General features: G+C 39.1%; 1 protein-coding gene across 1 annotated transcript in view; it reads left to right on the forward strand.

Annotated features, from left to right (window-relative positions):
* Positions 1-25,406, forward strand: part of ADAMTS3 (ADAM metallopeptidase with thrombospondin type 1 motif 3) — a 260,177-nt gene that overhangs the window by 4,394 nt on the left and 230,377 nt on the right. The window contains exon 3 of the mRNA XM_034671705.1: positions 15,783-16,189. Coding sequence (XP_034527596.1) covers positions 15,783-16,189 — 407 coding nt within the window. The remainder of the gene's footprint in view (positions 1-15,782; positions 16,190-25,406) is intronic.

Here is a 25,406-nt window from a genome sequence, read left to right on the forward strand (position 1 = left end):
AGATTAGTGACAAACCATAAATTATTAGGAAGCTGAATTTAAAAAAATTGTTTCTATTGAGATATACTGTACATGTAGGATAGTGCTGATCCTTCAGGAAGGGAACACTCCTGTGTGACTAGCATCTGGACCAATAACTACAACATTACTAGCACTTGGTGCCACCTTCTTAGCACTATCCGCCCATGATAGGTAACCACTCTCTTGACTTCTGACAGGATAGGTTAATTTTACCAGCTTTGAAGTGTTCTTTGTAAATACAGTCACACAATATGTGATTAAGAAAACAATAAAAAATATGTCTAATATGCTTCAGCCTCCTAAAGTAGGAATGCTTTTATTTAGGTAGAGAGAAGGTGGTTGTGATGAGGGCAGGTTAGAATGTGTATAGATATATCACCTCCATAGTATGTTGATGGGGCCTTTGCTTCTTTCCTTCTCTCTCCACCCAGTGGAAAAATGCCTTCTTGGTATGTGGGAAAGAATTATTCACCCTAGAGAAAATGGGCAAATAGGCTTTGAACTCTGACCTACTTCTCTGCTCCTTGGTCAACCAAAGAGGAACTATTTACCTACCTACCTATCTACACCCACACATACATATACTCATACATGTATACACACACACACACACACATAGATAGATAGGTAGATACATATGTGAGTGCATATGCATTTTGTATATATGTGTAAGTGTGTTTCCTGAGGTCATTAACGTACTTCTGTGGCATATCAGGGAGCGTTTTCATTCTGACTCAGAGTATGGCCTTGGTAGGATGCCTAGAGGAATTGTGGGCAGCTGGCTGGCTGGCCTGATTGGGTAAGGAGTCTTGCTCTGTGACACATGTGGCTTAGGAAATAATCATGGTTCTGTAGAAATTGGAGATTTCTATGGACTCTGAAAAAGAATTCTCTGAGTCCTTTGTTTCATAAGCTATCACTCTGATATTGCCTGAGTATCATTAGAGGAAAAATCATTGTGAAGCTTTGGTGTTGGGCTGAGTTCCCTAGCTTACCCCTTCTCTTGGAATCAGGGGATATCTGTCTTTCTCTGCCCTATTTTTGTTTCCAGGTCTCAAATTCCATTACATTTCATTCTTAACAAATTCAAGTTGCTAATCTTGTCCGCTCAAATATCCAGTTTACTGAGAAATATTTTTTCATCATTTGCAGGTATTTATTTGGTTTTCAGGGTTTAGAGTGAGTCGCTTTACCTAGTCCTTGGCTTATGGTAGGCATTTCTACTGGTGTAGACCTCATGAGAGCAAACACTTTGTCTTGATGATTGCTGTATCCCCAGTATATAAAATTGGGCTTGGTACCTTGTGGGTCCTCAAATATTTGTTATTCAGTGCATGGATCTAGTAAGCAGGGTGTTATATTGGGATTCACCTGTGTTCTGACTTTTCTTAAATGCTCTTGTTCTGTGCCCCTCTCCAGGTTTAATTGGTCCCCAAGAAAATGAGGAGGGTGATAATGACTATGCAATTAATTATTCGGTGTTATCAGGGCTCCTTGTGACTTCTCTTTTCATTCCACAAAGCTCAGGGAGCTAGGTTTCTTACACTTTTCTGTTTCTGTTCAATAAGATTTGGTAAATTGAACTGAATTATGTGCAGGTTTGGAATGCCCACTAATTTTGCACTAATGTCTACTAGAGATCATTTGCTCCAGGCATCAGGGGAAATAAGATAACCTAAAATTAAAATCTACCAACGCAGCATGCCAGCAAAATACTGAAAAATGTGATTTAAAGTGGTTTAAAGGGATCCTTCAGAAAATTTAGAATATTAGCTAGCTATGTAGCCATTGTTCTTTCTGGTACCTAAAGATCATGCATTTCACTTTACTGATTTAGCTTCCACCTCTAATGGCTAATATTAAATGCTTTAAGCTTTGTAGATGAAGATGTTATTTAGTGTAGTATGTTAATCTATTACTAGCAAATTACTACTGCTGTTTAGCTGAAATATTTCTTCCCCATACTTTCATTGTTTTTTTTTTTTTTTTTCTCACCATCGTACCAAATAATCATAGTATTGCTCAGAAATGTTAAGAAATCCCCATGGTCACTACTGCTTCCAGGATGATTATCTCTAAGCATTCTTTGCTTGTGGGTAGCCAATCCAGATTACCTTGGAAATCCATTAGGGACAATTCCAAATTGCCTGGTAAAATCATGAGTGGTTTCAATATGAAGGATTTGATTATGCTACTTGGACTGGATATTGACAGTGATGACTTAGATGGAACTCTAATGCTAGAATTTTGGGAACCTTCTCTTTGTGGTGCTCCAATAGAGATCAGCTTTTACTCCTAAACTGTGCTATGTCTATTATTAGAAGTTGTTGAATTACTTTTTTAATTAGTTTTTCTTCTGAATATAGATGTTTTACATGTGCCCATTATAACTGTCTTCTTTAGTTTTTCTGTATTCCCCAGAGTTTTGACAATCATCTTACGTACCAAACTGTTATAATTTAGCATATTCTTAGTCATCTTTCAATACACAGATTGTGTGGATTATTTTTGTATACCTGTTTTTGTTCTGTTTGCTATTTTAATATAGTTTTTCATAGCATTACAAAATCCTTATTTTAATCTTATTGTCCCAATAAACCTTAATTTATGTACTTATTTCCCTAATGACACCTGTTTTCTCATTGTAATGAATGTTGCCACACAGTGTTGTATATAAATAGCTGCCTGCTTTTCAAATGACGACTTTAGGAGAAAGCCCTACACACTGATTGCTGAGTAAAACCAAATTAACAAGATACATTTTGACAGATGGCTTTTAAAGAAGTTTGTATGATCTGAACTTTTACTAGTGGGATAGGGCAGTGTTGATTTTTTAAAATTTCAGTTTTAAATTAGTTTTGGCTCTGCTGTCCCTAAATCTGAATATAATTTTTTAAATATTTGATTATGCAGTCTTTGAAAGATGTAATGAATTAATCGTTTTTCTGATTATCAAGTACCCAAAAGTATGATCAATTATAAAAACGTTTTGTCAATTTTAGTAGTACTATGAGAAGATTCATACACCTCATAGAATTTGAGAGCTATATTATTCTTTAGAATGGATAGTAAAGCGTGGGAAGAGTTTCCTAGTTTGGGAATGCCTGTTCCCTCAAGTAATTTATCCATCCTAATTTTCCAAATATGTTTACATGATTTTGCTGACTAACTGTAAATCCTTAGGAGAGATTTTGTGGTCATGTTAGTCTCTTGTTTATAAAAATGATTGCCACAAATTCGGCATGATGAATCTTTACGGAATTTAGAATAAATTGTGGCCAGCATGAAACAGTCTATCTTGTTTTTGAAGTGACTGATAAAACAAAAATAACATTTAGGAAACTCCTAGGAAGTAAGATAGGATTAAATATATGACAAATACTGGGATCTTAGATGTTAAATCACATTTCCTAAAATCTTTCTTTGTATTTAGTATTTATATTTTTATATGTCTATATGCATATAAATTAGAAAGAATGATTGAAATCATTCTTCATATGAGCTTGAGTTCTCTTTTATATGTAAAAGTCTCTCTTTTACATGTAAAGTCCATTCCTTAATCTAAAACACAATCAGCCTATCCAGTAGAGGAACTATTAATATTCATTGCTTTTCTTCCATTAAATGGTCAGGGGCACAGACTGTTGTTCACTGTGTAGTTTACTACTTTCTAGCTGACTTTAACCTCTCAAAGCATCTCTTTCTTCTATGTAAACATAGGCATACTACTACTGCTTAGTTCATAGAATTGTAAAGGATTCATAAAGTGTTGGCACATGGGGCACAAGCTAGGTTAATAGCTATTATTAGTAGTACATCTCAGTCTTGTGCTTTTTAAAAAACACTTTTACTCAATGAGAGCCACCCCATTCTAATCTGTACATTTTTGATAGGTCTGCCTACCGCCATGATTTTCCAGGAACCTTAATTTACTGTGTCAAGGACTTGTAAACTCTCCAGCCACTCAGCTCGTCATGTGACAGCTCTTTAAGAGTTCTATTTTCATGTATTATCTTAATGTTGATATCTCAATATAGTATTGCTTAATTCATTGGAATATGGCAGTAGAGGGGGGAGATGGGTAAGGAATGAACCATGCAAAACAATTACTCCATACAGACTCCATGCCAAGTATATTTCATGTATACTGGACAGAATTCTTTTTTCTTTTCATCTTGTTTATTGAAAGTCCTTTCCATTTCATTGAGAGAAAGTTCCTGTACTAATCATGACTCCTTTGAATGCAAACAACAGGAACCCTGTTGACACTGGTAAAGGAAAACAAAATTGATCAGGTAATCAAAGTCAGGTATAGCTGAACTGAGGGCTCAAACAATGTCAGAAATCCCTCCCTCTCCTCCCCCAACTCTTCTTTCCTCCTTATTTTCCTGCATTGGCTCTATTCTTTTTTTTTTTTTTTAAGATTTTATTTATTTATTCGACAGAGATAGAGACAGCCAGCGAGAGAGGGAACAAGCAGGGGGAGTGGGAGAGGAAGAAGCAGGCTCCTAGTGGAGGAGCCTGATGTGGGGCTCGATCCCATAAAACCAGGATCACGCCTGAGCTGAAGGCAGATGCTTAACCACTGTGCCACCCAGGCACACCACTGGCTCTATTCTTTATCAGGATATGATTGGTGGCCCCTCAGGTTGTGGGAAAGACCATCACCAGCATCTCTAGGCTTTCATTCTACCTTTCTCCCCACTAGACAGGGTACTTGTCTTTTGATAGAGCTAGCAGATTTCCTGGGGAGGCTTTGATTGGATACTTGGCTTGAGTCATAAGCTTACCGTGGGACCATTCACTGTGGTCAGGGGACACAGTGCTCTGACTGGCCTGGATTGAGACATTTCACTCTTGATTTACAGGGACTGAGAGTGGAATGCAGGATGGTTAACCTGAGGGAAAACTGGGGGTGCAGTCAAAGAAAAAGGAGGATGGATGCTAGGCTGCACACATGTAATAATGCACGGCCTGAGGGCTTCCTAGCACACTGCATGGGAACTGGCAGCTGTGGTAGGTAGAATAATGGCCCCCCAGAGGTGTCTACATCTGAATCCCTGGAACTCATGAATATGTTACATGGCTAAGAGGAGTTAAGTTTGAGGATGGAATTAAAGTTGCTCATTGGTTGGCCCTTAAATAGGGAGGTTAGCCTGGATTTTCCGAGGTCCTCATAAATAGAAGAGGGAGACAAAAAGACAAAACTACAGAGATGGCAGCATAAGAAAGGACTTGGTCTGATGTTTCTGGCTTTGAAGATGAATACAGGGACCCAGGAGCCAGCGAATGCACGTGGCCTCCAGAAGTTTGAAAAGTCAAGGAAACAGATTATTCCCAGAGCTTCTTGAAGAAATGCAGCCCTGCTGACACCTTGAATTTAGACCCCTGGGTCCTATTTCAGACTTCTGAACTCCAGAACTGTAGGATAATAAATATATGTTTTATTTCAGACTTCTGAACTCCAGAACTGTAGGATAATAAATATATATTGTTTTAAGTCGCTAAGTTTGTGGCAATTTGTTACACCAGCAGTAGGGAGCTAATACAGTGGCCTCCTGGATGGTCCCAGTTTCTCATACTTTTGTCGTATTGTGAGCTGGACTATTTTAGAGTTGGGAAATATAATCACCCCAAGTAAGTTTCAGTGAAAACCTTTAAAAATGCTGTTCGCACTTCTTATCTGTCATATTTCTTGGCCTTTGGCCCTGGGGGACAAATGCTTATTTTCCTGGCTTTAAAATCTAGGCTCAATGTTAGTCTTTAAAAGTATTACCCATCAAAAAATTGTGAAGTGTATGAGAAATATTAATTTATAGAATGTCTAATATAGCTCTTGAGTCTGTAAAACTTCCAGTGATGATAAATATAACCATTAGACATGCTTCTTTAAAAACTAAGATCGGAATGTTAACACTTTGGCATTGGGGCCTCACGTAAAAAAATATATCTTCTCTACTTGTTATTCTGTTATTGATTATTTGATCATTTTAAGATGTAGCAAACAAAAAATACTTGGACATTTTTCTTCTTTCTTTTTCTTGAAGGTTCTTCTCTTACCTGATATCATGTTCTGGAACACTAAAGAATGTGCTGCTCTTTTCTAAGTGACTCTGTTGGACGTAAACATTGTGCAATTGCAACAAATACTTATGAAAAAGCCAGATTTAAAAAAGATGAGAAGAATTTTTAAGTTCACAGCTATTTGTTCTTTCTTAATGAGAAATAAAAAAAAAGCTTTCTCTTTTTTCTCCAATAGCTTGATGAAAAATCTCTGACTGTGAAAGTAGGTTTGCAATTAAAATAAAAGACTTCAAAGAGGTTCTCTGCCTTGCGGTGATAAGAGCCTAGAGGAGATGAAATGAGGGAAAAAGAATTTGGCTGTGTTCAGAAGTTCAGCCTGTGTCACAACTAACTTTTAATTGCCTTTCAGTGAAGATGCGGCCCCTTCTCCGTTTGTGTTTACAGCCTTGGGAAGCCTTCAGCGCGTGGCACCCTCTTTAACGTCCACTCGTCACCCTGCTCACATTTTTCCTGGAGCAGCTGGCTCCTGTCATTTCTGATGAAAGTCGTTCTCCTACCCTCAGCAAAGGATTTGGAAATGTTGTTGTTGGAGCTGCTTCTTTAGCAGATCTTGAAAATGCTTATTCGATTTCCTTCTTGTGGCCAGATTGTTGCATACTGAGAATTTGTACCTGAAAAAGGAAACTGCCTGTGTAAACTGACTCTTTATAGTAATCAACCAGTTCTTGGGAGAGAATCCCAGTGTTTGGGTGGGGTCACAGACTATGGGTTGTCACAGCTAACCTAGACTCCAGGCCCTCGGTTGACATGGAGCTGAAGATCCCTTCTAAGCATATCAGAAACACTAGACTGGGGCAGGAGTAGAGATGGGAGAGGCCTGAGAGGTGCTGGGACATGGAAGGACTCCAAAGCCCACTTCCATCTTTGGTAGCTCTAGCTAGATGGGGATGGTCACGAAGATAATAACCTCAGCTAATTCTTCTTTTATTACATTGTTTCTAGCTGGACTAAGTCTTTTCGGTGCCTTACCTTGTTTGAGCCCATTATTATCCTCATTTTTATAGATAACCTCTTGAGCCTTAATTTTGATAATTTGCTTGCAGAGGACAAAATGTGCATCAGCTTGAAATCAGAATTTAAACACAGTACTTTCCGACCCCAAACCTTTGGTAATCCACCATCGTACCCCACCTTCTCCCTTCCTTGCTTGGGAACTCAAGCCATATTGCATCAACCCCAAGTATTCCAATATTTTGTGTGCCAGGAGTAGCTTTGGGCTTCATTAGATCAACTAAAGATTGCTGGGAAACGTGTGAGCTTTGTACTGTAGTCACTCGAGGTCTTAGTAATGTTGCTTATACTACTGACCACTTCTGTTCTCTTATTGTTCTATAGTGTGGTCTTTGTAACGTGCTGGGGACATCTAGTAACCTCTAGGAGACGTTTGGGTATAATTGCACAACATATTAGGCAGATACCAAACTGCCCATCCTCAGTTGTGAGCTTCTGAGAGTGAATGCATGAAGGAATTAAGACGTTCCCAGAGCATGGGCCACGGCGGCCTACTGTGAAAGCGCTCCTTCTCAAGAATCCCCACTTCCAAAAATTGTCATTGATTTTTTTCCCTCAAATACCGCTGTATGCTAGGGACATTTAAACATAGTTAAGATACCACACTTCCATCCCAAAGAGCTTAAAATCTCTGAGAGGACAAGACATAAGCATATACTTTTTCTCCTATAGAGATTTTTAGAACTTTTATACAGATAATGCATGATGATGAGATCTAAGAAGCTTAGACCAGCAGGTCTATACTCTGGACAAGATAGCAGGGAAAGTTTCTTGGGAGAGATGGGGCTTGAGATAGGCCCTGTAGGCCAGGTTGGATTTGTATAGATGGAGAGAAAGCAGCAGTCCTTTCCCTGGGGACGAACGGGAGAGTAGGACTTTGAGGACAGGCGTGATTAAGTTGGGTCTGGGGAGCCTATTAGAATGTTTCAGTGGGCCAGTATGGGAGACGCTATTGCAAAGAAGTTAGGGACAGAGTGCAGAGGGCCTTAAATGACAGTTCAGTTTTGATTTGAGTTCAGTTACCCAGTCTGCGAGTTTCATTTTCTTATTTGTGAAGTGAGAGGATTTGATTAGTAGGGGCCTTGAAAGCAATTTTCATGTCTAACGTGGAAAAAAGCTATCAGTTTTCTGAGTCTATTTTATCCTGAAGTAATGATGAGCCATTGAAACTATTCAGAGACAATAACCTAGTAATATTAATAGCTAACATTTATCGAGCCCTTCCTGTGTGCCGAATAGTGTTCTAAGCGCTTTGGATTCGGCCAGTTAATTTTTACAAGTCTATGAATTAAATACCATTACCCTCATTTTACAGATGAATACTGACATGAAGTCTTAAGTGACCAAAATCACAAAGGTAGTAAGTGGCATAATTTAGGCATTTTACACGTGGGACTTTAAAACAGTTTTCCTGGCAGTAATTCAGATAATATTTTGGTACAACTTATAGAATATTTGGTAGTGAGCAATTATGTTGGGGAGTTTGGACTTGGCACTTTGAGGTTTGCAGTGTGTGGTGATGAGGACTTGAAGCAATTGGAAGAAATAAATTAGTTTGACAGAAATTTCTAAAGAGAAAACAGTAGGACTTGAATGATATTAAATGGGGGGGGGAAATGGATATAAAGTCAGTTTTCTAGCCTGGGGCTTTAGGAGAATCAGCACTTTATGAACAGAAACAGTGAAGTCAAGGGGCGCCTGGGTGGCTCAGTCATTAAGCGTCTGCCTTCGGCTCAGGGTGTGATCCCGGCGTTATGGGATCGAGCCCCACTTCAGGCTCCTCTGCTATGAGCCTGCTTCTTCCTCTCGCTCTCCCCCTGCTTGTGTTCCCTCTCTCGCTGGCTGTCTCTATCTCTGTCAAATAAATAAATAAAATCTTAAAAAAAAAAAGAAACAGTGAAGTCAAGAAGGCAAGCTGAATATTTAGGTGAAAATGAGAAGTTTGGTTTCGATAACTTAGGGGTGAAGAGAAGGTATGACACATTATTCTAGGCAGAGAACTGCCATGTTCAAGTTTCAGTGTGAGGGAAGTTCCTCTTTTTCTTTGAGCTTGTATTTACTGAGAGCCTGTTATGCACAAGTACAATAACATATGGAAAAGGGTCCAAAGTCTCAGAAATGATTACAGTTTTGAAACTATGAGAAAATTCTAACGTGGTTGACATTAAAATGGAAAGTGTGATCAGCCAAAAGGTCTTGAAGTATATGGAAACATAGAACATTGCCTCCTCAAATACTTTGATGTAGGTTATGTTTAATATTAGTGTGTGTGTATACAGATGTATACACATATCTCACACACACACGAGAAAGAATGTTTCTCTTTGATTCAGCACAAGGAGGAAGAAGGCATTAAGCTAAACTCTCAAATGAGGACTTTAGAGGATTCTCTGACAAGGAGAATTGTTAGTCTTATAATTTAGTTATCCAGTGGAGATATGACAATACTTTTTCTTAAAGGTAGTTTGAGTTTCTGAGGAGATCCTGAATGAAAACATACCCCTCTCACTTGCTTGAGGGAACAAGTTAGAAATAGCAGATATAAAGATGTAGTAAAAATATCTTTTACAAACAAGGCTAGGGGAACAGGAAGCTCTCACTTTGATGGGAAGTATGTACCCCAGCCGGTGTATGTCAGGCCCCACTGGGTTAGGGCAGGGCTTGCCCCCGTGACGTGGAAGACAACATGTGCTCCTTATCAGGATCCTTCCCAGGAAGAAGAATGAGGATGGAGGCGCTGAGCTTTGCAAACTTCTTATTTTTTCCAGACTTACAGATCATAGACATCACTCTTCATTACCGGGAGAAGGGTGAGCTAGGAGATGGAGAGGCCCAGGAGAGTCAGAGAAAAATCTCTCTTCACAGAGAGCAGGAGCAGGTTAAAGGCACTCCACCTATAACTTAAAAAGAAATCATCTACTTGAGATGCCTTCATTTTAAGAAAGAGGCAAAGATTAGGTGGTTTTCAAGGTCTTTTTTATTTTTGACCTGTATAGATATTCTGTGATTATCTAAAGGGATTGCAGAGCGGGGCTGATTTCCTGCTGCTTGCTTCTGAGCATGAGGGGCTCTTGTCTGCATTCCAGGAGATCTGTTTTAATGACTAGATCCACTTTCTGGTTCTTAATAGCTTGAATAGAAGACCTGGATATTATGAAATGTTTGATTTAGTGGTCAGCAAGAGCTGTGAGAAATAGAAACAACAATTGCAAGCAAAATGCTGGTTGTAGAGGTATAGGGCAACCTGTGTAGTTGGCTGTCACTAATTGCTTAGTGATAAATTGCTATTTGGGGAAAAGATGGTGCATTCTAATTTTAGGTACACCCTCAGGCTCAAACTGCTCTCATCCATTCATTCGTTCACAGATATTTATTGAGCGATTTCAGGTTCTATTTTAGGCACTGGGGAACAGTAGTAAAGAGAACAGGTAAAAACCTGTGCCCTCGTGGAGCTTATATGCTAGTGGGAGAAACAATAAGTAAACATAAGTACAATTTATAGTATGTCAGAGAGTGAGTGACAAGTTTTGTGGGGAAAAGTAAAATGGGGCAAGGGGATAGAGAGTGATGAGATGGATACTGGTCAGGGTACACCTCACTGAGAGAGGGTCATATTCAAACAAAAACCTGAAGGAATTGAGGAGCTCCCTCTGGGATCTCCTCCCAGAGGAAAGCAAGCACAGTGACCTTGAGATGTGAGAATTCTCAGTGCCAGGCTGTAGGACAGAGCAAACCCATTTTACTCTGGGTTGGGTTTTGAGAAGAGTGACTTCACCTGCCACTTTAATTGCTCTGGCTCTATTTTGAGGCTCATTTATAAAGGGGAGGAGCAGAAACAAGGAGAACAGGTATGGGGCTCTTTCAAAACTGGGACCATTGGCTTGGACTAGGGTAGTAGCCAGGCTGGTGGTGAGCTGCAGTCACTGTTTGGAGACATCTTTGAAGACTGAGTCAATAGAATTTGTTGAAAGATTTGATCTGTGATGTGATGAGAGTTAAGGGTAGTTTAGTCAGGTTTTGGGTCTGAGTAGTTAGGAGGATAGAGTTGCCAATTACTGACTTAGGAGCAGGAAGATAGGAAGTTTACGTCTGGAAATGTTAAGTTGAAGTGCTTAGGGAATGTCCACCTGGAGAAGGCAATGGAGCTGACAAGAGAGGAGCCCATGGAGATAAACGATTGTGAAGGCACCCAAACTCATGGGATGGGATGAATTTACCATGCTGCGGAGGGTGGATGAAAAAAGAGAGGAGTCTGTGGACTAGGTCCTAGGGATCTGCAGTGTATACAAGTCATGGAAATCAAGGGACGCGAGGAAGGGAGAAATGAGGAGGGGAGACCACTGAATAAAGAGGAGAGCTAGAAGAGAAAGATGTCCTAGAAGCTAAATAAAGAACATATTTCAAGAAGGAAGGAGAAATAAGCTGGGTCAGTAACTTTGGATAAGGCAGGTAAGGAGTAGGAGTCTTGACCATTGGTTTCAGCAACATGGGGTCGCTAGTGACCTCAAGAGCCTGATTGGATCAGGCTTGAGAAAGAACAAGAATGAGAAGAGAGGAATTGGAGACATCTGTGGTAGTCAATCTTTTGGAGCATTTTGCTATAAAGAGTAGTGAAGTGATGGGGTGTTAGCTAGAGTGGGATGTGTAGAGGGTTTTTATTAAAGATAGGTAAGATGGAAGCATATTTATTTGCCAGTGGGAGTGATCTAGTGATGTGGGGAAAGGGATAAAGAAAGAAGAGAGAACAGTCACAGAAACTGTTCTTGCAAAGGCGAGAGGGGTTAGGATATGGAGCACAAGTGGAGGGTTTGCTCCTAGGTAAGATCACAGACCACTTATCCGTAGCACCTGGAGGAAGATAGACTACGCATGCATAGACGCCAGTCGGTGTGGAAGGTTCACTGCATCTGAGTCCTGTTCGGGCAACTTAGTGACCACGGTGTGGTTTTACAGTGGGTCTAGCCATTTGTGCTTGTAGAATTGAGGGCCAACAAAGTCCTTTACATACCAATTGCTGTGGCCCTTCAGCCATTTCTGCTGACAGTTGTATAGTTTCACACCTTAAAATTGCACACGGGCAATATTTTAATGAGTAGCTGATTTATATTTAAGTTTTCAGTAGCTTGTATTTATTGCATCCTCTGTAATCTCATTTAAACGTCTCACTAGACCTATGAAGTTGGAAGTATTCCTAGCCTCCAGTTAGCAATTGAGGACACTGAGCCTAAGAGAAGCCAAAGAACTTATTCGGGCTCATACACTGATTTAACTTGCTTCTGACAGTGTAGTTCCTTCCTTATCCAAAGGCTGTACTGCTTTGTGGGAGTATTTGGGCTTGTGAGGTGTGTAATTTCTGAATACAGTAAGTGAACACTGGATATGATGTAATTTGCTTGCATGATTGTAATCTGAGATGAAAATACTTTTGATAGCTTTGAGCTTTCCCCACCATCCCCTCCCCCCCTTTTTTCTTCCAAAGACTGAGAATTTAAGAGCTTTTTACAGAAATTTTTGAAACTACACTGGAGGAAAAATTGGTTGGCTGGCTTTGGGTAGACAGAACGTCGTCATTCTTGTGGTAGTTTTCCTTTATAAGTCAGATCTTAAATTAGAAATCGACAGCAAGATGTTCCATCTATCCTGAAATGAATAAGAGCATAGGAGCATGGTCTTCAGTGTCAAAATGATCCAAATTGAGTTTTTCCTTTGGCTTCTTGCTTGCAATGTGTCAGGCCTCCTAGGCCTGCTTTTTCATTTGTAAGCTAGGTATAATAGGACCCACCTGCTGTGATTGCTGTGAGAATTAGAGATGGTATATTCTTTTTTTTTTTTTTACAATTTTATTTATTTATTTGACAGAGAGAGAGTGAGAGAGCACAAGCAGGGGGAGCAGCAGAGGGGGAGGGAGAAGCAGGTTCCCCACTGAGCAGGAAGCCTGACTCAGGGCTCCATCCTAGGACCCTGGTATCATGACCTGAGCTGACTCAGACACTTAGCCGGCTGAGCCCCCTAGGCACTGTAGAGATGGTATATTCTTGAACACAAAGCACAGTGTCCAGGATTTGTCCTGCCAATAAATGGCAGGTGACCTTTGTCACTTCTGCTAACTACTGTCCAGGGGGACAGTAGCCTGAGGGGTTACTAAGTGCATCTTTTCCCTTGGTTACAATAATTCCCAACTGGAAAATTACTCATTCTGGGTTTAATTTCAGCAATATGTCTTATGAGTACATTTTAGGAATGATTTATTATTTAGCATCAGAGAAGACAAAGCTCTATAGAAATATGCCATCTTTATTTTGAATAAAAATGCAGAACATACGGTCTGACAGTGGAAAAGTAAAACTGTCCCAGAGGATCTAGGATGCATGGTTTGCTGTAAGCATGAGGCTCTGGGTGTCCTCCTGGGTGTGGAGGAGCCTCCTTGCATTCTTCCTAGATTTTCTAGTTCTCTAGTCACTTAATACAGGCATCAATATATTGTCTAGACTTTGGTTGTGTGAATTTCCTTCAGTGGAGATGGGAAATCTCCTTCCCATCAAACAGTAAATGAATGCTTAGAGAAAGACTTTTAAGTGGGATTACTGGTGCAGCCAGATGCCCTTGGGTCTCGGGTAGTATGTCTTGTAAGTTAGTGTGTAGCAGCATAGGCAAAGCAAAGGTTCTCCGGTTACCTGCATTACTAAGTGAATGCATGATACACAAATCTGACTGACAAGAGACCCTGACATGTACAAAATCTTGTTTTAGATGGTATTGGGTATGCCAAGCTGAATGGGGGAGCTTCTTGTCCTCAAGGAATTTATACTTAATTGGGGATAGGCTTGGTCAGTCCACATCCAAGAGCCTGAGTCATTCCTTACTGTGGAAACCTTCCCCTCCATCACTCTGCTCCTGTGACACTCGAGTTCATTCCCTAAAATTTCTAGTTCTTTCTATAAATAGCCAGAAGTGACAAAAGTATTCCCCATGGATTTGGCTGGAAGAGAGACCACATCTTTGTGTCTGTGCTTATGCTGATGCCTAGTGTGGGTCCTTGACGATGGTCCAGAGAACCCACAAAGCAGGGATCATGCTGCCGCTGCCCCTCCAGGGTTGGAGCCAGGCTTCATTTTACTCTGTGTTGTGACAATCCTCATTCCTCTGCCTAGTAAATATTTACAGCAGTGATATTCGATCCATGCATTTAATAAAGAAGGGTATTTTGTTTAAATACATTGGCCATTCATTCTACCTGGCATAATGATAACAAACATGCACTCAAAGAATTTCCAAGTTGTAAAATGCCTTCATTCATTTTCTGGTACTTTATACACTGTTTGAAGTATTTACAAAGCAGGAAAAGAATGAATATATTCTATAAGGCTACTTTAAGATCATAGGTTATAGTTCAGTTATGAGTCTTACACTTTCATTTATTGGAAGACATACATGCGATTGCTGTAGGCAAGAAGTATTCGTGGGTCATAGAATTTTTTTCAGGATACTTTTACATACTGCAGGACTAGCCTTAGGCTAGAATCATGACGATGGGGGACTTTTTAATATCTTTTATCAAATTTTACTTGTCTTCTTTTCTCATCCTTGTCCTCATTTCCTTTTCTAGGGTCCACTCTCTTGCTTCAAAATCATTTCTAGTAAGGGATACTCAGTGTGTTACTCAGTAAGGTTTACTCAGTGTGTTATCTTTCCCCAGGGCGTTTGTATTTTAGCAGACATGATACATTTGGCTAAAGGTGGGAAATGAATTGTGAAATTTAGTTTAACCTGTAGCTGGCCACCCATGATGTAAAGTAGACTTCAATTAGACATACATATAAAAATGAGTATCTGTCCCATGTATGGAATTCGGTGCAAAATGACAATGCTATTTGCTCTTGACTGACCAGCATCTGCATATTTAATTTATAGATTATAATTTCTACTTTTTTTTTTCCTACCCATTCTCCTCGTTTTCTGAAAAGATTCTGTGATTTATGGGGCACAACTCAATGGAGCAGAATGAGTGTATGGGCTTTGGAGTATGACTTGGATTCATATCTGAGCTTCAGAGTTACTTTACCTTGGGCACATACTTCCTGAATCTCAGTTTCCTCACCCGTGAAGTGTGATTATTAGGTTTGTTATGATGGGAAAATTATGTATAAACTACAGCACCATAAACTACAGTATATAAAATTACAGGCCAAAGGTAAATGCAACATAAAGTAGCTATTACAATGAATTCTAGGATTTTTACAGGACAAAAATTAAACAATCAAAAAAATTTCTTCTGCATAATAGCAACTTTGTTAAAAATTTGTAGCAGGTGTCAGTTATGTCAATGATAAATGAATTGGGAGCATGTCTTGATTATAAGCAAGCCAGATATCATTTATGGAAACTTATTATATTCATATTCTCAAACGTGTAAATGAGATATGAATATTCACATTGTAGTACATTTTTTAAAAAGAAAATGATTCATTGAGCCCAGAGTTACCTAAGTATAGTTGAGAAATGATTCGAGTTCCCAAAATTTCATACTGAGTGAGAGGGTTCAGGAATATATTTATCATGCAAGTTGAGGTACTGCCTTGTGAGGTGGGGCATTTGATGCCTCTGTTATGTCCTCCTGTGTTCTCGTGTCACACAGGGTTCTACAATTCTATTTTTCGCCCCCACAGATTTACCAATAAAGAGACAGAGTGAGTATGAGCTGGTGACTCCAGTCAGCACAAATTCTGAAGGACACTATCTCTCCCATATTCTTTCTGCAAATCCCAAAAAGAGGTCACCGAGGGACGTGTCTTCCAACTCTGAGCAGTTGTTTTTTAACATCACAGCATTTGGAAGAGATTTTCGTCTGCGACTCAGGCCCAACACTCAGCTAGTAGCTCCCGGGGCTGTTGTGGAGTGGCACGAGACATCTCTGGTGCCTGAGAATATAACTGACCCCACTAATGATCATCAAGCAGGAAATGCTTCAGAAAGAATCTGGAAAACAGAGCCTTTGCAGACTAACTGTGCTTATGTTGGTGACATCATGGACATTCCAGGAACCTCTGTTGCCATTAGCAACTGTGATGGTCTGGTAAGACTTATTCCCTTTTGTGTGTATGTGTTTGCAGGTGTGTGGGAGTGCAGCATGGCTCCAGCATGGTTTGGAAGGTAGAGGTGGAAAGGAAGCCTTATTATGATATTTTAAGTTCAGGAAGGAGCTCGAAAATGCATTTTACTGTCAAAGATGTGTGCTTTGGCTTCATTTTGCCACGAAGACAGCATTATTCTGAGAAGCAAAAGATACCTATTTTAGCATTTTTTGCTTACGTTTTCACTTGTGTTACATTGGGGAATTTTATTTCCTTATTTCTCTCAAAGCATTCTGAAAATTTTCTAAAGAAATGTAGATTCCTCCAAAATGATAGTATTTCACTTCTTATGTGGAAACTTTGGATATCTTCTTAAAGAAAGTATTTTGAGTGCATTCTTTCACTTCCCCACAGAATGCTAAAATGGGAAGTGAGCAGATCCTTTGTCAGAATTTGTTCAAATAGAATTACTTTACAAACATGAGATGTAGTTCTCTCGGCATCGTGGCTTTGAGTCAGTTTTTTCTTTATTTTCAACTAAAATGCCCATATATTGCTCTTCAGTTTTGTTGTTGAGGCCAATAGTAACCGACCTTTCTTTACACACTCTGCAGATGTGAAATACTTTTATTTGTTTTGTATCTCCAGATGTTATTTGAAAAGTGTGTCAATGTTTATGCCTCTTCCATCCACAGTTGACTTTGTTCAAAATGCAACCATTTTTCTTCCTATGGTTGCCAGGCTGCTGTTTCTTGGGAGTTCAGAGCTATTCCCTTTGTTTTGCCACTCTTCTGGGAGTTCTCAAAATATTCCTTATGTTCCTGCTTATAATTATTCTACCTTAGCTGGTCCTTCAACAATACTGTGAATTTTTTGCTATTGTTCTCTCTATGCATAGGCCCAACCCAGAGGAGGTATGATACATATGTTTTAGCAAATGCTGGTGAGGTCATTGTTTTAGGCTTTATTTTTGCAGTCTTGTTCTGCCTCTTGATGTTCTGTAGGGTTTTAAAAGCCAGTGCTGAAAACTGAGCAGAGGACATATAACAGGTCCAAGTGTTCAAGTTGGACTGCATTAGATTAGGATCTGTGCACTCGCATTTGGTGTTAGACCGTATTCTGGGGTTTGAAGACATAAGGAATCGCTCAAATTCTTCTCATTCTGTACAAAGGTTGAATAGATGTGAATTAATTAAGTTATTGAATAGAAAATAAAAAAGAAAGCACTTTCTAGAAGTTGAAGTTTAAAGTATTCATTGAGAGAGCTTGATTCAGTACTAAGACAGAGAAAAACGTAAATCATAAAAAAGGTACCACTTTATAATCTTTTTAAGTAAAATACATTGAGTATAAAACTTAATTCAGTGTTATCTTTTAGTTTTATAGCGTAAAAAATTACGTTTTATCTTCTCAGTTAAGATTTGAAATGTGGGATATTGCTTTGAAAATCAGTTTAAGGAAGGTAAAAGGCAAGGAACTTATATTAATGCATCATCACAGTGATTTTTACACCTAACTTAGCAATCAGTATTTTTCTTATTGTACATGTCAAATTATCTAATCATAGATACAAGAAATCTGGGGCCATAACAAGTTGTTATAAGGAAGAGGAAAATAGATATAAAGTCTGAATGAATGTTCATTATTAGGATTCTTTAACTGCTCATTTTTAAGATATGGTGTTAGCATCATTGTAAATCAATATTGAGTGTGTGTGTGTCTACTCCACTATGCTGTGCACTGCAAATATTCACTTGTTCCAGTCTTTGATCCATTAATTAATTAATTAGACAATATTTGTAGGAGCCGGTAATGGACCAAGTGCTATTCTAGGCACTGTGAAATGGTAGAAGGAATAGTGGTTGCCATCCTTATGCAGCTCAAAGATGTTAAATTTGTCATGCAATTTAAGTGTCAAAATATCTGGCATATGTATATATATACATATATGTTAGAATCATGTTTAACTTGAAAAATTGTAGTTAAGGGAAATATGTTCTGGAGATATGAATAGGACAGAGTTTTGAACCAGAGATAATTGGCTGAGGCCTTCAGCTCCATCCAGGAAAAGGGTGGGTCTGGCCTGTAGAGAAGGCAGTGCTGACTCTGTGGGTATGCGGAATGAAGCCTTTTCTAGAGTTTCCAGCTCACAGCAGCCATATGCCAGGAGGAAGAGTGAAGATGATGGCAGGAAGAAAAGCAAGCAGGGTTATGGGGAGTGGATCAACAAACTGGAGGGATAACACCAGGACTACTTCATGAAGCTGGGAACAAGTTCTTAGAATTGCAAAATTGCATTGCATGGGATAAGCCCTTAGCAGAGATGAAGTAGGAAGTTTAATTGAAGGGAATGTAAATAAACTTGGCTGATTTGCTGATTCCTAAGTCCTTTTTTTCCTTTAACTGGCTATATAGGGATTTAGGCTTGACCTTCTTGACTTTAGAAAGGGAAGCAGGGATACTGAGATAACATGGATGCCTGAGGATTAAGACATGGCCCTGGGAGACTCTGGGACTATAATCAAATCCAAGTAGGTCTAGTAGGAAGTACAACCCCATTTGGCCAGAGAAACCAGTGGAAAAATGTCTCCAGCAAGTATACAGTTAAGTCCTTGATATGGAAGACAGTGTCACTGAAGCTCTACCTGGATGGGAAGTCAAATCCCTTTGGTTACATCAGTCTTCGATGGTATTCCAGTGACCTGACTTTCTCCATGTGTCCTTCAAAGCTGTTGCACATGAGAAACAGCCACAGGGACTTATGTTTCACTGTGGTTGGGGGTTTCATAGCAAGGCCTTCTTCCTGGGTGAAACTCCTTACACCTCTTTTCTCTTATGCAAGCTTGTGACATGCTATGTGAGTTTGAAATGGTCAGCACTCTCAGATAGAATTAATTTGTAGTAATCAGAATGCTTTAATTAAATTTAAAAACGAGTGGTACTCAAAGAGTGTCCACAGACTCAGGCTTGTGAAAAGATAAATACCCAAAGTGAGACTATATATAGAAACTCTTATACCAATTTGACAATTATTGTATTTGTACTGGGTCGAATAATTTAAAAAAGGGGGGCTAGTGTTTTGTTTTATCATTTTTTTAAAGAATTTATTTTATTAGAGAGAGAGAGAGTACAGGAACGGGGTGAGTGGCAGGAGGAGAGGGAGAAGCAGGCTCCCTTCTGAGCAGGGACCCCGATGTGGGGCTCGATCCCAGCACCGTAGGATCATGACCTGAGCTGAGGCAGTTTGAGCCACCCAGGAGCCCCAGTTTTATAATTTTTAAAATTAATTAATTAGTGAATTAATTAGTGAATTAATTAATTTAAAGATTTATTTATTTGAGAGAGAGAAAGTATGTGCAAGTGGGGGGAGGGGCGGGGGGGGGAGAGAGAGAGAGAGAGAGAGAAATCCTCAAGCAGACTCCCCGTTGAGCAGGAATACTGATGCAGGGCTCTATCCCAGGACTCAGATCATGACCTGAGCCAAAATCAAGAGTTGGACGCTTAACCGACCGAGTCACCCAGGTGCCCCTCATTTAATTTTTCTAGTAATTAATTTCTTTTTAAAAATTTTTATTATTAGTTTTTAGAAGACTTTATTTGAGAGAGAGAGAGAGGGAGAGAGAGCATGAGCTGGGGGAGGAGCAGAGGGAGAGGGACAAGCAGATTCCCCGCTGAGTGTGGAGCTGGAGGGATGTGGGGCTCGATTTCAGGATCCTGAGTTCATGGCCTGAGTTGAAACCAAGAGTTGGACAAGAGTTGGCTTAGCCAAGTGAGCCACCCAGGCAACCCTCTAGTAATTAATTTCTGTTGTATTTTACAAAATAGTCCAAGACCAATTGGGAGAAAAGAAAACATTTTCCTCACCACAGATAGTTTGAAAAGCAAGCAACGATGCTTAAGCGTTTTTACCCCTCTGGATATTAGATACTTGACTGAAATAGTAGGGTAGAGTCTACCTATCCCAGGTAACCGTCTGCAATGGTCACAGGAAAGGTGCTTTAATAGCGGCATGATTGAAGAGGACAGAAAGATGCCAATGTCTAGAATGTGATCTAGACATTGATATGTGCTGTAACTAAAATATTGTTCTCTGGGTTTCTGAAATCAACATCAGAGTCTTCTGCACAAAGGAATTGATATGATTCTTACCCAGTGTAGTCAAGAATCATTAATCTGTTCCTGTCTAATGTGACCTTTTCCTGTTCTTTGCAAGATGATAATTTATGTGTGACTGCTAATTCTTTACCAATTATAGCTTTATTCTTGCTCTAGTCTATCCTACCTATAGGTGAGAACTACTGAGATGTTCAGTCATTGAATTGTCCCAGCTTTCTGATAGCATCAAATCGAGAACAAAGCCCAGCTTCTCTAGACCTTCCCCCAAATTACCCAACTGAAGCCCAGGTCCTGTTAATAGGTTCTTTCTCACGCTTTTTTACTGAAATGCTCATGCTTCCCTCTGGTGTGCATTCTCCCTCCGTGCAACATGTAATAAACCCAGCTTGTCCACTGCTGATGTGCTGCTGGTGGTCTTTGGCTGGAGGGTGTCGACGTGCTTTACCTCTCTGCTTTGACATTTCTGCAATTTCACACACTTCTTAGTGGGAAGACACTTCTGGCTGAGAATCCTGGCTGAAAATAGATTTCTTTATTCCACAGAGCCCTGGCATTTACTCTGTAACACCATTAAATCTCCCCTGCGAGCAGTGGCAGCTCACAATCATATTTTGTGGTCTCTAAATGTGCCAAAATAAAGGGTTGTTTGGTTAGTAGGCTTTATTTCATGTATTTCATAACATAAGGAAACTGAATTTCTCTAGACTTGCTGGAACAATATTGCTCTGTTAATTCCCCTGGATTAGCATCAGAGGGAACTGGTTGGGAGTGGAAGAGCCGACTGCTAATGGCTTTCCTAGGTTATCCAGCTCAGTGATTTCCTTGTGGGCTGATTTTATGATCAAGGGAGTCTATCTAGGACTGAAATTTTCAGCATTTTTTTTTTAACATTTGGGATTCTTCCTTCAAATGAAATCACTAGGGGTTACCTAATAAAGTAATATGTGAAACGGATAAACTCAGGCAAGGCCTGCTTAAAGCACAGGTGGGAGATGCTCTTTCTCCTGGTGTCTCTTCTCCCTACCTCGTTCTCACTCTAGACCACTTACAGGCTCCCGGAGGCGTCTGAAGCATCTTCACTGTTAGGGCAGGGTTTCTTGGAGGCTTGAGGTGAAAATTTGGATACTATAAATAGCTCTTTTTTGAAATATCTGATAGTACATCTGGTTAATATTGGAGGTATTTTATCTTTCTTAGATTTGGGGCATGGCCTGATGAAGTCCTGGAGGACAATTGCAAACCTATAAAGAAAGTAGCCTTAGGATTCCCCTGCCTTGAGACTTTTGCCTTGGGATTTGGTTCCCTCAACAACTTGTTCTTGCCACACCTATTTCAGTAAGCCCATCTGGAGAGGCAGTTTTTAAAAAGTCTGTCTAAAAAAGTATTATGAGCCAGTGTGCCCGGGATTAAGAACATTTGACCTGTGATTGTAAGTACAGCTCAATCTAGTAAAAGAAATGTTTGATACTAAAAATGGATACAAGTCTGTAGCTATTTATAGTGGATTTAGAAAAGAGGGTTTTTGAGGGCTGATCTTTAGATGTTGACTTTCGAACATCTGCTTTTGTGAAAGGAGCCTGATTTGTTGAAGGCCCGTCCCCTCCCATGGAACACGTCTGTGAAAGGTGTCATGCATTTTATTGATGGTACAGGAGGAGATCTGTATGTTTATGGTTTATATGCTGATTTCAGGGACATTAGGTTTGAGGAACAAAGGACTGAAACCTTGTTTTACTTCCAAGCACCTACACCAGGCTATTTTAGCAATGCAGGATTATAAGGAGCTCAAAGCCTCTAAACCCTTTAATTTCCAGAAGTAGAAGGAAAAAAAAAATGCAGCAGGCACTGGCCCCTAATGAAGACTGGATGGAAGTTCTCTAGTTCAGTTAGTCTGGGAGAACCAGTACCATGGTGGGCCTCATTGCTTCTTTCCTGAGATTTAGTTAAGCTGTGGCCCTTTGGGAACTGTCATGTTTACCTAGTCATGTGTCTGCTTGCTTGGGTACATCTCCCCTCTGCCCCCTTTCTCAAATATAAAGACAGCCGGTATATGCTTATCTGGGGGGAAGAGGCAAGGTTTGGCATAGTCCTTGATCATTTTCACATTTTGTATCTGATTTGCATAAGTCGAGAATCATACATATGTCAAGTCTTTCCCAATTTTTTTTGGCTCTGTTTCTCTTGTGTGATTTAGTTGATCTTATACGAAGAATATCCAAGGACGTGAGCTGGGAATAGAGTAGGATGCGAAAGAAAAAAACTGTCAGAAGTGTTTTTAAATTTTGAAAATATTTCTTTGTAATAGTTATTTTGTAGTTAATCTAAATTATTCATGTTTATTTATGAATATCACCTATACAGTGCTTATTACTTGATTTACATCATTTTGATGATGATTTGTTTCCATTATCTCCCTTAACTTTGGTATGGTAAATTTAAAAAAAATTAAGTTCAAAGATAAGTAAAAAATTGGGGAAAAATGTAAATATGATGCTGCAAATCTTTCTTTGGAAAGACATGGAAAAGCAAAAGGGGCAGCAGAAGTCCTTTTTCTTTTTGCTGTCAGTTTGGCAAGTAATGCTGCTTCTTCCCAATGCCTTGACCACTATGACTTCATTAACACTCTAATACAGATTTTTCAAGATACTCAAGACATGCTTTAAGAACTGTGAAAATAATGCTGACCACATCTTAAAATACCTTCTTCTGAGTAAATCATCATAAAACAAGAATAAGAGGACAGCTCGGTATTGAGATGATGCCCTTGTGTATAATCAGGTTTTGAGGTCACAGAGTTCTTGTAAACTAAATCCAGCCTCAAAGTTTTCAACTGTGAAAACAGTGTTCTTCTTTTGACTTAATCTTTGCTTCCAGGAATACTGATCTAAGTTAACAAAGCATTTTGAAGCACTAGGCTATGTAAAGTGCTATATTGATTGCTGTGGTAAATGCTGAAGGTAAGTCAGGCGTGACCTTGGTCTTCCAAGGGCACTGGAAAGGAGGAGTGCTGTAGCAGACCAGAAGTACAAGGCAGAATGTTCATATGTTGTAAGCCTAGATCACATGAGATGTGAGAGCTTGGAGGGTGGAAAGATTGCTTCTGCCTGGAAGGATGGTAGAAGGCTTCCTGGAGGAAGCAATATTTGTGATACGAGAGATTTGAAAAGATAAACATTTATGTTAAAGTAATCCCTGGTGACGGTGGGGATGGGATGGGTGGGAGGAGGAGCTTCCGAAGAAAGTGGGAGTCTTACTGGAGGTCTGCGTGTGATGCCCTAAGAACAAAGGGAGGACGGGGAAGTTGATTTCACGAACTTTGTAACATATATAACAAATACACAGGAGGGCCAGTGTTTATCTAAGTATAGGACCAAATATGATACAAAAGGGAGAGAGAGAGAAAGGAAAAGGAGCATAAATCAGCGACCGAGTCATTGATATTAATAGGACTGCAGAGGCGTTCAGGATGGGAGGAACGTGAGGATTCCTGTTCATTAATGGTGTTACTTTTCTTCATAGAAAAAAGTTTCTCTGAAGTCATAGGGCCTTTTCCTCTGGAGTTTAGGGAGGTTTTTTTCACAGCAACTCTTTTCCTAGAGTTTGTTCCCCAAGTTTTATCTCAGAGGGTTATGCAATTTGACTTTGAAAAATCTGACTTTTTCCATCATCTAGATTCTTCAGCCTTTCAACTTTGATCAGTGATTGTGCCATTTAGTAAACCTCCTGCTATGACTATTATTTCTTCCACTTCAAGTGTTTTCCTCACTTTCTTATTATATTTACTCTATGTTCATATCTCTTACTTCTTGCCATTTCCCAAGGAGTATTACTAATGTCATTTTAGTGATATTAGTTTACAGTGCGTTACTGTAAAGAAATTTGAAAAATTGAGCAAAAAGAGCAATTAGATCAGCTTTACTGAACTCCCAAAAAATAAAAAAAAATAAATCTCAATAGATGAGTCAATTTTGATATTAAATCTCATTTTATTTTGTGTCATTTATAGTATTTATACTCTGTAGCTATGTATGTGTCTGTGTGTATAGAAACATATATGCATACATATATATATACACAAACACGTATAAACACATATACACACATACATATGACAAACCATAGAAAAGACAGAGAAAATCAATGTTTAATTAAATACTTTGATTCAAAGACCAGTGATAGAATTTTTTGTTAGGATATAGAGATGATGGCAGAGCTATTTTGTCATGTGTGCCTGTTAACAACAAAGCCCATGGTAGTCCTGTTACCCCAAGCCACCTGATATGCTTCTCACAATGTGGGTTGTTGACAAGGAGGCCACAACATGAATTAACTTGTATGTTTTTAACACTTAGAAATACGAGGTTAATCAGAAATACGATTGAAATGTGAGCTTCTAACTTACTATTGTTAGTCTATAACAATGAAATTGCAAAAAAGTTTGGGATAGAAAAATCAATTGTAGTTTTTATTAAGGTAGTCAGACTTTGGGAATTTTTGTCTCTAAAACAAGGGACTTTATTTTATTTATTTATTTACTTTTTACTTTTAATTTTTTTTAGAGATTTTATTTATTTATTTGTCAGAGAGAGAGACTGCGTGCACAAGCAGAGTGCACGCAAAAGCAGTGTTTTTTTTAAATAATTATTTTCAAAAGTGTTGATTAATTTTTGAGCAATACTAGACTACACTAAATGCATCAAGACATTATTATTAGTCTTAATGTGATTCGTGAGTCCTTCGATGAACAAGTTCAAATCTTCCATAATTGTAATAAATTTCTGAAAATTCTAGTTTATTGATTGAAGAAACAAGGATATATTGTCGTACTGAGGTCTAACTTTGGAGTTAGTAATGTTAAGAAAAAGACATTATATACAGCCTGATAGGTTTTGAAAAGCATGATTTAGATTGTTATAGCCTACTTCTATAGAATGCTTAGAAGATATTAAATTTTGAGTTTTGTGGTGAGAATAGTCAATAAATACCAATGGAGAGGAACACTGGCTAAGCTATTTAGAGTTATGATACTTTGAAAGAGTTCAGTTTGAAAAAATGTAACTCCTACAGATGACAGAAGTCAAAATTTCTGTAAAATGGTTGAGG

This window comes from Ailuropoda melanoleuca, chromosome 11 (assembly GCF_002007445.2).
Source record: "Ailuropoda melanoleuca isolate Jingjing chromosome 11, ASM200744v2, whole genome shotgun sequence".
Lineage (NCBI taxonomy): Eukaryota > Metazoa > Chordata > Mammalia > Carnivora > Ursidae > Ailuropoda > Ailuropoda melanoleuca.